This window comes from Musa acuminata, chromosome BXJ2-10 (genome assembly GCF_036884655.1).
Source record: "Musa acuminata AAA Group cultivar baxijiao chromosome BXJ2-10, Cavendish_Baxijiao_AAA, whole genome shotgun sequence".
NCBI lineage: Eukaryota > Viridiplantae > Streptophyta > Magnoliopsida > Zingiberales > Musaceae > Musa > Musa acuminata.
Genome location: NC_088347.1, coordinates 37,183,244 through 37,199,065, shown reverse-complemented (window position 1 = coordinate 37,199,065; position 15,822 = coordinate 37,183,244). Strand labels below are relative to the sequence as shown.

Sequence of the window (15,822 nt, the reverse complement as noted above, 5' to 3'; positions counted from 1 at the left end):
TTAGGTATACGTATTCGTTCCATTTGGCCCAAATATTTTACCAGGAAAAGCCGCAAATCTATATGATTTGGTCCAAATATACCATCAGACCACTTCATAGCACTCCCTATTCATTTTTACAAATAATACCCAAAAAATTCATAAATTAATTTAAATTTAAATATATTTTTAGATATATTTTCTGATCTAATTAACTTATTTTAATTTCGAGTGTTATTGTGTCAACTTCCATTAAGTCAATATAAATAATTAATATTTTTATTTTTGTTTAAAAAAATATAATATTTTTTTTTTAAAAAAAAAAGTAAAACATGTTTATGACCTATTATTATGATTGGGGTATGATTTAAGTGATGCTTTCTTAAAAACTTCTTATGGTAATTTGAAATTAAGAAATATTCTCGTCGTTCCCAAACTAAAAAATAATAATTTATATTAGTCAACTTATAAATGATAATGCATGTATTTTTTTATTTGATACTAACAATTTTATGATAAATGGAAGGCCAAAGCCAAATCAGCTTAACCATGGCAATGAGATAAAAGGAGGAAGGCAACTAATTAAATCAATTGATGAGTTTTGAATTATATTACATAACAGAAATATAAGAAAATCATTAGTAATTGGAATTCTTTCTATGCAGCACAAAATAAATATTGGGATTCTTTCCGTGCAACACAAGAAATTGTTTCCTCCTTTATCCATAATGCTCAAATGTAGTAATTTCTGAATATTAGAAACTGTCAATTCTCTTATATATAAAGACTTATATAATATCTTGTTGCAATGTAGAGAATAGGAGTGGAAAGAAACCTTTTCCTTTTTTATTGCTTTGTCTTGCCTTTGTTAGAAAATAAATAGATAAATAAATTGTAGAAGAAGTTGATTGTTATTAACATATCCCCTTCCTTTTATACGGGTTAGAAGGGAGAATTTTTCTCAACAAGTTAGAGAATTTCCCTCAACAGAGTAAGAGATTTCCTCTTAGGAAAATCTCATCTACTTATCATGCCCCCGCAAGATGGTACTTCGATCGCGGACAACTTGATCGCGTACAAAGTGGAAGTCGATAGCAATATGTTTCATGCGGGAATGGAATACCGGATTAGCGCACAGATAGATAGCTCCAATATTATCACAATATATTGTAGGGGTAGAATTGATGTTGAGTTCTTGGAGTAGATTCGTGATCCAATTATGCAAGTGGTAGCTTTCTCCTAACTGTTTGAGGAAATCTCATTTACTTATCAGTCTTATGTTCATCTCCCACTTCAAATTTCAACGGTGCCATTACACATCCAATCTCTAGTATCTTATTAATTTGGTCAATGATCCTAAGTACATTAGTCAATCTTTTTTATGTTATAAACTCAATTATGTTATTGCTTCAATTCGAGTTAGCACAAGTTGTAACTCAAATTTCTGTCCTATTATTTTGTTTCCCATTTGGATAAGGAGTTATGACATAAATTTCTTTCACTTAAAAATCTAATTAAATTAGGATAGGGCATAAAATAATAATCTTTTAAATATCTATTAAAATTATAAATAATAAACACTTTTGGTTGGCAGTATACCAATAAAATAGAAGGATTATTTATATCTGGTTTGTGCGTGACTCGTAAATAGTGGAAAATGATAACTGGGAAGCTTTGATCCCATGTTTTCTGAAATGATATACGAGAAGAACACTAAGATAATTCGGATTGTATTTGATTATAATGTCAGGAAAATTACATTGGATTTTATGATAAATCGACTCATGTTTAATAGCATGTCTAACCGCAGAATAGTTCATTAGTTTCGTCTTACACACCGAAAAATAGAAATCCAGCCGTGCTTTCTCGCATGTTTTTGACCGGAATATATGAAGTAAACGGTATGCACGTGTGGAGTGCGCAAATAAATGCAAACATCCGGTTTCCTACGTACCCCACGGCACACCTTATCGCTAATAGGGTCACATGTATGGGTTCTCCCTGAGGCATCCAATGAGAAAGCCGGTAGCCAAGCCAACGACGAAAAGACAGGAAGAGTCTTCCTCTCGAACAACAATATGACGACGAAACAACATCAAAAAGAAAAAGGAAAACAAAAATAAAGAAAACGTTCAGATCGATCGATCGATCGATCACTGTTTTAACCTTCTTTCTTTCGCTATTCCACCCTCGATCATTTCTTCTCCTACACTTTCTCGCCCGTACGCCGAACGAACGGGAGCCGCGGGAATTCGCTTCGCCCTCGTCATCAGGGACCGTGCCTCAAACCCTAGAAGCTCGAGCCTACTCGTGATCTCTCACCGTGGAGACCCCTTCGTCAACGGAGGCGAGCGGAACGGCGGCCGAGAGGGGGCCGGAGAGGTCGCGTTCCGGTCTTGGTCTAGGGTTCCGGTACCTCACCGGGGTCGCCGGCGGCTGGTGGGACAAGTGGACAGTCATGGGGGCCGCCGGCTCCAAGCTTGAGAAGGCCCTCGGCGACCAGTTCCCTGAAGGCGAGCGCTACTTCGGCCTTGAGAACTTCGGCAACACCTGCTACTGCAACAGCGTCTTGCAGGTTATTGCCTCTACGTCTTCTTTGTTTATTGAACCAAGAGCTCGATCTGAATCTGGGTAACTTGTAGTTCTGTCGAATTAGAGATGAATTCTTTAAAGGAAGGTTTGTTTCTTTTCTTCTTACCGGATCTTATAGTTATGATTATTAATTCAATGTTCTTGTCTGATATGGAAGATGTTTTCATTTGTCAACACTGATATAGGGTGCTTCCATATTGTTATATGAGTACTCTCGGTTGAAAAAAAGATGATCTGTATTTCCTCTTTTCTAGCTCATTTCTTACACCCGTATAATATTTAGGAACATAGTTTTGGTCTGAAGTAAGCGACTTAAATATGTTGGTTATTTTTAAGACACTTTTGTGTTTCTAAATCTATTAGTCGCAGTCTCATTTAATTTACCATTTTGTATGTTTTTTGAGAAAAAGGTGGGAATGTCTTGATAAACAAGAAAGAAACTTAGTGCAGAAGTATCGTTTTTGGTTTTTAAATTTTGAACAGTTCTTTTAACGGAGAAAAAAATGTGTCAGTGTTTGTTTGTCATTTGTCCTCCGACAGTGCAAACCTGTTGATATGCAGGAAAATACCAGAAAGTCATCATCATTCCTCTTGATAAATCATTGGATATAACCAGGACCTGATTAAACTGTTTATCTTACACCTGGTTAAAATTCATTAGTCTGATGAATATGATATATAGAAAATGTGGGTAACATAACAAATATTTAGTTGAAGTACATAGATCTCTTTAGTTGTCTAGGAAGGATATTGTAATAAATTCTGGAGTATATTATACTTAATTTCTTCTAATGTTTTATGATGCTCATTTTCTAGCTAGTTAATCAGAAGTTCCAAATTTTCTTGGAAGTGAGAGGATTATGATGGTAAAATGGAATTTTGGCTTTATGATGGGGTTATGCATTGTTCCTTTGTGGCGGTGAGCCTATGAAATTTTGCTAAGAAATGAGCTTGTAAAGGATGTTCACTTTCGACTCTGCACTTTATTTTCAGATCTTCATAACAACCTTAATCATGAGAGATTTTTGAGATCTATAGTTGACCTAGTGCGACATCTTCATCTTTTAGACAGTTATTTTCTTATCCTTGTTCTTTTGAATGTATTTGGCTTCTAATGTTTTTTTATTATAAATTGCAGCTTAAGTTCAAATGTACTCATCTGTAGTACGGGTTTATAGTTTTGTATTTTTTTTCCCCTTAAAGAAGTTCATCTTGACATGGATGCAGGAGTTGTTTTTAAACTAGGAGTCTTTTGTGTTTTTTGGTAAGAGATAAGAATATACCAATGATCTTGGATGTACAATGTTGATTTATGCTTGTTGAAACATTGGATTGCAACCATGCTCCTTTGGTGTCTATATCATAGCCTTCTATAAAAGTTATGCTGATATTCCTTGATGGCTTAATGCTCATATAATGATGCTGAACTCCTCAAATATTCAATTTATTGCACTGGGTCGCTCTGCATATAAAACATGTATTGTCAAAACCTGTGTGAAAGGAATGAATTGAATGATGGTGTCCTTAAGAAATGAATAGTATTTTCCAGCCCTGTTTATTTGAGTTCAAAATTTTGGGCAGTAAGAAAACAACATACCTAAAAGTTAATCCTATTTAGATGAGGTGTCTGCTTCGTCATGTGGTGGCTACTATAAAGATAAACTACAAAATTTGCATTTTTGTGAACAATTAAGAGTATTTAGATTGATGATAAAATGAGTAAAATTTGTCTAAGGTTTGTTCGGAGACGTCCATTGAGGGACCTTAGAAGTGAGATAATTTGGATTAATGATGACTGGTGCAGAGGAGAGAGAGAGGAGCTTGTAAGACTTCGTTAGAACAATAAGAGAGAATTTAATGGCTTTTAAATTGGCTAGTGATATTACCCTTAGGGCCTCAGCAAAGTAACATAGTGGAAAGATCCCTATGTTTGACCCTTTTTTCTCCATGTTTGACCCAAATAGTTGGGATGTATGATTTGCAATATGTTCGGGAATATGCAAGGTTTGCGGTTTTGGTTATCGGACCTGTGCCAGTAATCCATGACTGGACTAGTACAGGTCAGGTTTGTTCCTGCGTGCCATGTGTTGGTACACTGGAATGTACCATGAACCATTAGGGGAGGGAGAGGATGGAAGGAAGAAGGAAGAAGGAAGAGGAAAAAGAGGAAGGAGAAGAAAGAAATGAGGGCGAAGGAAGCCAAAGAAAAGGAAAAGGAAGGGGTTGGGGGGGGGAGAGAGGTAGGATGAAGAAGGAAAAAGTCGTTATATACTAGTTTAATTATCTAACAGAACTTCATCATCCATTGCCATCAGAATCATCATCATGCTCAATGTCATCAGTTTCATCAATCTTTTCTTCTACATGTGCATCTCGTGATGCTTTTTGACTTAATTTACATGACAATTATCATAGATGACCTTTTTTTCTCCATAGTCCATACTATGTGTCAGCTGAACACGTCTCAATCTAATTAATGTCTCATTTTTCCATTATAGTTCTGCTTTATCTTTGCATTTACTATAGACAAACTAGATTATTTAAACTTTATTTTTGTCTTTCCTTTTGGTGTGTGTATAATGAAGCCCTTCAATTGTCACTGATAGTAATAACTAGGCTTTCTAAACACTGATGATACTTCTTTAGTGTTCAGTATATTTGAAGAGCTGCCTGACCATTGGCTGAAACATTGGGATCTTTGGGATACAAATCTTGATCATTAATGTGCTATTGTTCAATTAACTATAGTATTTGGACAATATTTCAAATGCAATAGACCATTATAATAAGTATAAGTAGTTCCTTATCAATTATGGTTTGCTTGTTAGTGTCACTGCCATTTTGTTCATAAGGATAGTAGTGTTCTCATACTGTCTTCAACCCATTCTTCATTACATGATCTTATTCTTGAATGGTATAAGAAATTATTTTTTCATGTTTGTTAGGAGATCATCCATAATTTAATTGACACTCTCTAAAAAGAACATCTATACTAGTAAGATAGAGATTGAGATGGTCTCCAACAAAAATGGTTAGGGGTTCAAATTTTTTTTCTTATTATAGCAGTCCGTAGGAATCTGATAGGACCATGAAACTATATTGTGACATTTGTTGTTGTTTCTTTTTTGTTTTGTGCCCTTCTTGTGATTGCACAGAAACCAAGGTGTAGGTTTTGTTGTCTGATCATCAACTAAGAATTGACTTTATCAAAGGATGAAGAACCTTGAGTGCAACTGCATAGACATCAGATGAAAGGATTATGATATTGGACAAGTTCATAAGGAGCAGAGATTTTCTATTTGAGAATAAAGGAAGAGAAAGAGAGAAGAAGCAAAACATTATAATCATGAAAGATAATGATGAAAAATAGAAGAGATAATAGAAAAGAAAAAAATAATTACCATACTCACTTTGACTAAAGGATCAACTCTTTAGGATGAATGTCTAATACCTCCACTCATCTTAGACATGGATGATGGAAAGATTGTGACCTATACATAAATATAGTGTGGGGGAAAAGAAAGCTATTCTTTCATTCACAAATCGATGTTTCGAAGCACAATTCATTTTCCCCTTTTCTTAGTTTTGAAGTATATAAAAAAAGAATTACAAAATTAAGAAAGAACACAATAAAAGGAGTTACATCCCACAAATCATGATATATTAATCATTTTATCTTTCTTCTCCCAAGAACATAGTTTTTCATATTTGTTTTGACAAATAATCTTTCTTAATAAAATATTTTTTTGGTAGTCTCTTTGCTTTATTGGTTCTTCACTATAATAACTTTTTTGTAGGTTTTCTAAAATCTTATCGTTCATCAAGTCTAAGATTTATATCCTTCCTTTTTTGTATGACTTCTTTTTTTCTTTATTTGGCAATCTTGATAGATAATGTGTAATCATCAAAGATGTTGCCATTTTGCAACTCATGACACCCTAAAATAATAAACATTATTCAAGAGAAAAGTAAAATACAATGGTCCTGCATGAGAATAGCTACAACACATGAGAATAGCTACAACACTTGACTTGATAGTGGTTAGACATATTTATGATAAGTAGTTAATTTAATATTGATAATAGTTCTAATTCATTTAATTAGACATATTTATGTTTCAAGGAATTGTGTAAATTTCTATGATTTAATTAGTTTTAAATTCGGAATCATGAATTTAAATTAGTTATTTCATGAAAAAGAATAGGTACGAGGTTAATTCTTATTTTATAATATTTTAAAGTACTTCTAAGAATATTAAAATCTAATTTAATAAAAGAGGCTAAATTAGGGCCTAACTTGAGTTAGGTTGATTGGTCAAGATCAGCCCATGTGGCCAAGTACGACATAGTCCATGTGGCCCAACATGTCTTAGCCCATGTGATCGGGTATGATCCTACTCATGTGAGTAGACGCGACCCAACCCTTGTGGCCAGGTACGACCTAAACCATGTGGCTTGACATCACTCAGCCTATGTGGTCAGGTATAATTCAACCCATATGACCAAGCATAACCTATCTCATGTAGTTAGGTACGACGCAACTCATATGACCAAGCATGACTAAGCTCATGTGGCTAAGCATAGCTCAGTGGTTATGTATTATAGCCCAACCTATGTGGTTATGTATAACCCAACCCATGAGCCAAGCATGACTCGATTTAGCGGCAAGGCTTAGCCCAACCCGTGAGTGAAGTTTAGAAGTTAGGCCTGCTTAGCTATGCGATCGACGATAGACACGTTGTCGCCCCTCTATGTAACTCATTGTACCTCAACCCAACCTATTACTTGGGATAGCCATGTGCGACGCATGTGACCCGTCTAATGCTTAGGTGGGTTGGTTCGATCTAGGCTAGCACTATGCGATATAATCCAATTTCCTCATCCTTTATTGGTTTGAGCTTATTAGTTGATTGAATTAGATGTTTCACGAGTATTAAAGATTATTTTATGATTTTTCGGAGTTCTTACCAGTATGTGTGGTTGCTGATGTTTTTTTTTTTTCCATATTTGTTTTTAGAGTAACTTACTATTTTGTAATAGATCTGATGCTTGGATGAAGGAGACTTTTTTGTCACTTATGACCCTACTAAGAAGATACAGTTCTTTTTTCAATTAAAAAATATTTAGTATTGAAAAAATAGGGATTTGAATTCAAAGATAAAAAAAGAGTTTTCTATAAATTATGAATAATGAAATGATGATTTATTTTTTTAAAATCTGAGATGTGACTTTTATTTCAGGAAAGAAAGATTTAGTGGAATGTAGTGCTATCACATTTTACAATCAGTCTGAGATTGGCTAAGTGTAAGGTCCACAGGACCTCACCTTTTAAGTTTTGGTGCCAAAGTGATTATTTAGATAAGGATGAGACTTGAGAGAGCTAGTAAAGGTGATCTGTGGTCAGCTGCAAAAATGCACTTTGATATTTACCTTCTATTAGTAAAAATGGTGATAAATCTTGGGACACAATGGTATATTATCATAAAAATTCCATAGCTCAAAACATCCAGGATAAGATATATGGATATTCTTTAGTTGTACTTAGATGTTGAACTTAGGATTATTATAGTTATTATTATTGTTTTTCATTAATTTGTCTTTCTTTTCCTTTCTTAGAGCATTATTTTATGTTGCTCACCTTTCCTTGCTGGAGGTATATCAAGATGTGTTTTATTAGTATTGGCTCCTTTGATGGTTTTGTAGTATATTATGCTGTATTAGTACTATACCTAAATTATTTTGCAAATGCAGTTATTCTATTTATTTTCAGTAAAATTTGATACACTTGTTAGCATTCTCATCTCTGTTTTACGAACTTTTTTTGGCATCCTGTTTCATAGCTAGTGAATATGTTTGATCTTGAGAACATAGACTCTAAAGTTTCATCTTTACTCTTCTTAATAAATTAATTGATTGATAGCTAAATAACTCAGGATTCCTGGATGACTATGGCAAAAGTTTTCTACTTCATTTATAGTTTTAGATGCACTAACAATTTGTACACCACTGCCAACATATTTGGGGTCAGCTATATCGATCTTTTGCTACCATTGGGCTACGTAAAAAGCAAAATTCCTTCAATTATTTTGACTTTGTGGATGTTCATAGATGACATTAATACAAAGTGGTCATTTCAGCTTAACATAAAAGAAGATTGATATGTTACTTTAAAAGATAAATGTTTTATTTGGTAAAGAATTTTCTCCCTTCAACATTTCCTTCTAAATTTTTGTCTAAGTTCACTTCTAGAATAGCTATTTTTACCATCATCACATCATGCTTTACATTTGGTTTGAAGAATTTGGGCATGAGTTTTACTGAAATGAACTTTGTTGGATGAAAATGTATGTTTTGTCTTATGCAGTGCCTAAATTAAATATGTATTATTTTTGTTCCTTTTGTTTTAACTATAATTTATTTTTGCTTCTTAATTATCCCATATGCAGGCTCTATATTTTTGTATTCCTTTCCGGGAGCATTTACTGGACTATTATGCAAATAATAAGAATCTGGGTGATGTTGAAGAAAACCTTCTAACATGTTTGGCAGACCTATTTACTCAGGTAAACAATCTTTTTATCAACTAGCCATGAATATCATGCCAAAATTACAGTGTCCTTTGATGAGAGTTTCACAGGCTAACAATATTCTTGTCTTCAATTTTTTTTACTAAATTTGTTAATAAGTTTTTGCTTTTCCTAGCATAATATGTGTGTTATATGCGTAAATATTGAACTTATAACTTGTAAAATCTGCTTTTTCTTGATATTAAAATTAATCATGTCATACATCCATTCTTTTTCAACACAACCATTAGTTTTATGGAGGCGAATCTAGGTTCCAAGATAAGGTTGTTCCTATGTTATTTAGGTGACGAAGCAAGGTTGTGAACCTTGTGATCTTGATCTGGGCCACAAAATCGTTTGATCTTACAGCAGCCCATGTCAGGCATGTTGAGTCTGGCCACCAGTTGAAATTTTAGAGTGTTGGAATCAGCCCGACTCACGAGTTGACTTGGAAAGATCGATCAACTTGGATGAGTTGAATTGAGTTTATCGATTCAACTCGATGGGCTTTATATAGAAGTAAAAAACAAATGCTCAAAGATGAGGTGATGTGCGAGGCTGTGGGTGACATATGAGTGATGAGACAAGACCCTAATTGGTCGTTGTTGCTGTTAGCCACAAGAGGGTCTCGTGCTGCTGCCAACCTTGTTGGCTGTTTGAGGTGCCGCTGTCCATCACTTCCTCTCCCACAGTCCGTAGGTATTGTTTTCATCTCTCCTCTCCTCCGCTCTCCTTCCCTTTCTTCCCTTCTCTCCTTTCTTCTCCTCCCTCCTCCTCCCATCTCCTCTCATGTATAATCCTTCCCCTTCCTGTTCTGTCTTGTCCTCCCATGTCTCCTCTTTTCCCTTCTACTATTTTGTTCTTCCCTTTGTTTCATGCGATAGCCAATGTAAAAGTTTAATATAGTGCTCTAGTGGCATGTTTATCTTTTCCTTTGTTGCGTGAGATGATCAATTTAAAAGTCTACTGTAGTGCTCTTTCATGTACTTATCTTGTGGTCTTTCTTGTACCTCAGCTCATGATTCATTGTTAACAATCGAAGTGTACTTTTATAAACAAAATTATATCTTCTTAAAAATCTTTTTCTGAACTGCATATTGTTTGAATGAAAACTGCTTACTTTACAATTAATTATTAATTATTAGATTTCTTATATCAAAAAAATCTTAAGTTGGATGTCCCTTATCTTTGATTGCTTTGTCAAAATGTTTGGTTTTAAGAGAAAAAATACAAATAAAACCAATCAGATATGGGATAGGAATATAGCCATTTGAAAATAATTCTGATGAGAACTAGCGAAGGTTTTGTTGACATGTCTCATCTATCAAATATCTCTTAAACAATTGAGTCATAGTTGTTTGAGTGTTGTTCAGATGAGAACTAGCCATTTTTTTGTCCATAATATTCTTTTCTTTTCATTTTGAAATAATTTTATCTTATCCTTCATCCTCCTCAATTTCATGAATTTTTCTTTTCTGTGTCATAAGTTTTCCCAACAGTCGTATTATTTGTTTTCTGACATCATCGGACACTCTTATATGCTTTACATGCTGGATTATTTTTAAAACTATGGATACCATCATTCGTCAAAACTTGCATTTTATTTTCCTCGGATTGTTTTTAAATTTTATATCATACTCCTATCCAATATCTGATCGATTTTTAATATTTTTCTCTTAGACATTTTGACAAAACAATTGAAAGTAATTGAAAGATATTTTTAATAAAAAATAAAAATAAAAGTAAATATTTAGATAGATATTTCAGCTGTTTACACAGTATGTAATTCACAAAGACATATTTAGATAGATTTAATATCCTTTTTTTCTTCATAAGGAGTCACAATGAATCATGCATGAGTTGAGATACCCGAATGACTGCATATGTATTCGAAAGGACACTACAATAAACTTTTACATTGGTCATCTCATGCAACAAGGGAAATGATTTATAAACTTGTGCTCTCATACAATAAGAGCACAAGATAAACATGCACTACAGTATATGAAGAAGAGAATTGGAAAAAAGAGGAAAGAGTGAAACGATAAAAGGGATTAAATGATTTAAAATTATTTTATCATACTATACCACAAGATGGTGTGAGAAGTAAGATCTGGGCTGTAAGGTCGCTCCATGCTATTGCCCAAATCACGAGTTTAACAAACCTTGATTGGATCATCCTTTTGTTACTATTAGTTTTATGAAGGCTAATATTTTAGTTTAATAGCACAGCTATGCTGATCTACTTGTAGTTATTGAAATTCATTTTATCATACCATACTACAAAATGTGTGAGTTCTCCCATCTCTCTGCAGATATAGGATTTTCTAGATAAATCATTGACTATTTGCTATTGTAGGCTTTTGTCTTTACTCTGGTTGACTATACTGTATATCTTCACTTCATATAAGTCTAACAGACTTTGGTTTCAATGAAGTTCCATATGAAGTTAGAGTAATGTACCTTACTAAAGGTGTTCAAAATAACTTTATGAACTTACAAGGTATCAAATTTTAATATCTATTAGGTCTTTTGCCTCTGATATTTATCAGGTATTCGAATAAACCTGAAAGCGTATGAGATCTATGAGTTCAGCATATATACTGGAGCTTTTTAATGTTTATTACAGAATGTTGAAACTTATGTTTTAGTTGGAGCATTGACCCAGTAGATAGGAGATCTGCCATGAGAACATAGATAAGACATAGAATTAAGTTTGAACAGTATGATTCTTTATTCTTCTGTAATTTTGAAAGAATTTCACTCTTCTAGATTATTCCCATAGATTTTGTTGCCATTGTTCTTACAACCTGCCAACTGGAAATTTTCTTCTTGATGGCCATTTTATGAACATTGAGGGTAAATCCAAAGCATGTTTGAGATAGAAATTTGGTTAAATGGACAGTGTTGTTGCCATGTTAAGTATCATAAACTGGTTTCAAGTATAGGAAATTTTTTGCAGGTGTTTGATCATAAAGTTTGACTGAAAAAGATGGTCTTGTGAAGTGCTCTTTTTTGGATCCTAAGGAAAACCTTTTTGCCTGATCTTGGAATGTGTTGGATCAGATACTAGTATATGGAGGTTTCAGCTTCACAACTTGTTCTGAAGTTCAAATAGTTCCTATGCCACTTGACCATTTCCTTGCCAAATGAAATTTGCATGTAGATCGTGATGATAACGTTTGTTGCCAAACAAATAATATCTGCCTCATTATTGAATAGCCTAATTTTGGTCACTGTGAGAGTCTTATTGCTATAATTTATCATGTATGTATTAGTGCAAGTCTTGCATATGATATTGGTTGTGCTTATATCTTGGTTGGTATTTTGTGCAGATTAGCTCCCAAAAGAAAAAAACTGGTGTTATTGCTCCAAAACGCTTTGTGCAGAGAGTGAAGAAACAGAATGAGTATTTCCGTAGTTATATGCACCAGGTAATTACGTTAACTTGATAAATTTGTTAATAATAGAGGCAATATGTGGACATCATAGTTGCATTAGGTCTATACATCCAATCAACTACCTCAGCATGAACATTTTTCACTCTTAACCAATTTCACCCAGTTCGATGTGCACCAACCAGTAATGACTGCTCCGAGTGTGAACCGGCATGCGGACGCCCAATTTCGAGCAGGCCATATGCGATACAGGGCATATTCCCCGGTCCAGGCCCAAATATAAACTAAAAACCCTAATACCTAATCCCATTCGTCTGGCATTATTCGCTCTGTGTCCATTGTAGCCTGCGTCTGCTGCCGCCCACGTCCACCGCCACATGCTAATGACGTAACTTTCATCTGCCAATCAGTACTATCCTCTCCTCATCCTCTTACACCACCACAGCTTCTTCTCTGTTGCTTCCCCTCCTTTCCATTGCCACTGCCATCTCCTCTCTTTCTCCGTCTCGTCCCCTCGTCTCTACCGCATCATTCTCTGCCGCCTCCTCTCTTCCTCGTCCCCCTTCTCTATACGATGGTATGTTCCTACATATTTTGCCATATGGTACGCAGGAATGGACTGGACCCATATCAGTCCGGCCATGGACCAGCACAGGTCCAGTACCGAAATTGAATGTTTTGCTCTGGTCTATCTTCTACTTTGTCAAAACAATTTCATTTGAAAAGAATTTCAAATTTTAAAGTAAACTGCAGATGTCAAGCAGATTTGTTGATCATTGTCCATTTGTTTTTCTTCTCATCAAATTTCTCCGATCAGGCTTACGAATAGTCTATGAACTGCAGCAATTTGATTATACATCCTTTAGCCTAGTTATTTTGCAAAATGTTTCTGTTGTTTAATCAGTTTGTTGAGACAGACCTCTTTTTCTGTTACTTTTGTCTGTGGGATTTCTTTCAGTCTGTGGATGAAAAAATTTATCATCTGAAAGGCATTTGTAGGTAAAATACTTCGTTGAAGTTGTATCTCATCATCCGTGTAGCTCTTATTTCTACATCTTCTAATTTTGTGATTTTGCTAGCTAATCTTGTTTGTTTTCTTTGGCTTCTCTAGGATGCTCATGAGTTTTTGAATTTCTTGCTGAATGAGCTTGTTGATATTCTGGAAAAAGAGTCTGATGCTGCAAAAAGTTCCCCAGAAACCTTGTCACCATCTAAAAAGATTGCCAATGGACCAAGCCATCCTGTGGCTAATGGTGTGCAAAAGGAGCCACTTGTTACATGGGTTCACAAGAACTTTCAGGTGAATCAAGTACCCTAATTTGTTGTGCATCTTCTGTTCGATATGACATGTATAGCACGAAATAAGTGATGCTTCTTGATACCAACGTAAGCTTACATTTCTTGTCGACAGGGCATACTGACCAATGAAACAAGATGCTTACGCTGTGAAACTGTAACTGCAAGGGATGAAACGTTTCTTGACTTGAGCCTTGATATTGAGCAGAACAGTTCTATAACAAGCTGCCTCAAAAACTTCAGTTCAACAGAGACCTTAAATGCTGAGGACAAGTTCTTCTGTGATAAGTGCTGCAGGTGCTTCACTGGTTTCTTTGTTGTGGTTCATAATCTTGTTGCCTAGTAAATCTTTGTTGTCGTTGCTTGTGAGATTCATATAACCATGTGCATTCAGACTAACATGCTTTAGCTAGTTGCATCGTTTCTGAAAGTTTTAGCTTTTAACTAGAATGCTTGAACTTTACTTCACGAGTGCAATTATCTAAATGCTTGTTCAACAACTTGGAGAACAATATAGGTCTAGATTAATAGTAAGTGCTATGGTCATGGGAAGGTGATTCAATTATATAAAGTGTTGAATAAAGCGTTAGCATATTGTGTTTCCCTTGAAAAACCTTTCTTGCCACTTTTGTGTTGGATCATCCATTGCTAACTAACTGTTTCTGAAGCATGGAGTTCTGTTTCACTCTGCAGTTTGCAGGAAGCACAGAAGAGAATGAAGATCAAGAAGCCACCACATATTCTTGTGATCCACCTCAAACGGTTCAAATACATTGAGCAGCTTGGTCGGTACAAGAAATTATCGTACCGTGTGGTGTTTCCCATGGAGCTGAAACTTACTAACACGGTCGAAGATGCGGACTCCGAGTACTCTCTCTTTGCAGTTGTGGTCCACGTGGGGAGCGGTCCCAACCATGGTCACTACGTTAGCCTTGTCAAAAGCCACAACCACTGGTTGTTATTCGATGACGAAAATGTGGAGATGATCGATGAATCAACTGTGCAGACATTCTTTGGTTCCTCTCAGGAGTTTTCAGGCAACACAGATCATGGGTACATCTTGTTCTACGAGAGACTTGGTGGAAAGAGCTAAAAAAAACCCTTTGCTTACATTTCCTTCTGGCCTTTCTACCTGTATTAGCTCTTTCCAATTTTTACTCCATGTAACACAATCGGAAGCTCTTGGGATTTTGTGAGGTGAGCGAGCTAGTGAGAGGATGTGATGGTTTGGGTGGATGCAATGTACAGTGGATGGTGGAAAAGCACTGTCCGTTTGTTCTAAGAATAAAATAGAAATGTACGTGGGTGGCAGGAGCTTAAGGTACAACTTTTTTCCTGTACTCTTTTGTTTTTTTGGCTTTTTGGACGTCTATGAATACAGAAGTGCGATTCTTCCACTACATACATTTGTGTGTAGACAAAAAGGAGGTCTGCCATCTGAACATGAAGCAGCAGTCAAACTGGAAGCATGACTGATGATAATTTGCTATTATTAGGAGTCTGTGTTTCGTCTTCTTTTGACTCTTTTCCCTTCTGCATGCGAATTAAGGGTGTTTTTGAGTCAAAATAACTAGTTAATTTCAATCTTCTACTATTTGTGGTACATGTACCGTAGTGTAACGGTGAGCTTCACCATTAATCTTGTATAGGCTGTGTTCTTGTGATGTTACTTTCGTATAAATTCATTTCAAGATTTGTATCACAATGTTTCAAGACAGAAATGTTATTTATGACATCCTATCAAACATAACTGTCGGTTTACTGGTTTGTGGAGATGTTTGTGTTCTTTGAGGTGGATGAGCAAATATAGTTATTGATATTACTCACAAGTGATTCAGCTAAGCCTTCCATCATTGGTTGAACTGTTATGTCGACTAAAAATATTTTGAAACATATAAATAATTTAAAATTTTATGTAGTTAAAATCTAAAATATCAAAATTAGTGAATAAATAAAAAATCTTAAACAAATAGAAAAACTTTAATCACATAA

At 35.0% G+C, this 15,822-nt stretch overlaps 1 protein-coding gene across 1 annotated transcript; it reads left to right on the top strand.

Annotated features, from left to right (window-relative positions):
- The first annotated feature begins 2,103 nt into the window (after nucleotides 1–2,103).
- LOC135625547 (ubiquitin carboxyl-terminal hydrolase 4-like) lies at nucleotides 2,104–15,157 on the top strand. The gene is made up of 6 exons (XM_065130483.1): nucleotides 2,104–2,554; nucleotides 9,017–9,133; nucleotides 12,472–12,570; nucleotides 13,646–13,834; nucleotides 13,946–14,127; nucleotides 14,524–15,157. Exons 1-6 carry the CDS (start codon nucleotides 2,438–2,440, stop codon nucleotides 14,921–14,923), a joined length of 1,104 nt encoding a protein of 367 aa, XP_064986555.1. The 5' UTR covers nucleotides 2,104–2,437; the 3' UTR covers nucleotides 14,924–15,157.
- The last annotated feature ends 665 nt before the right edge of the window (nucleotides 15,158–15,822 follow it).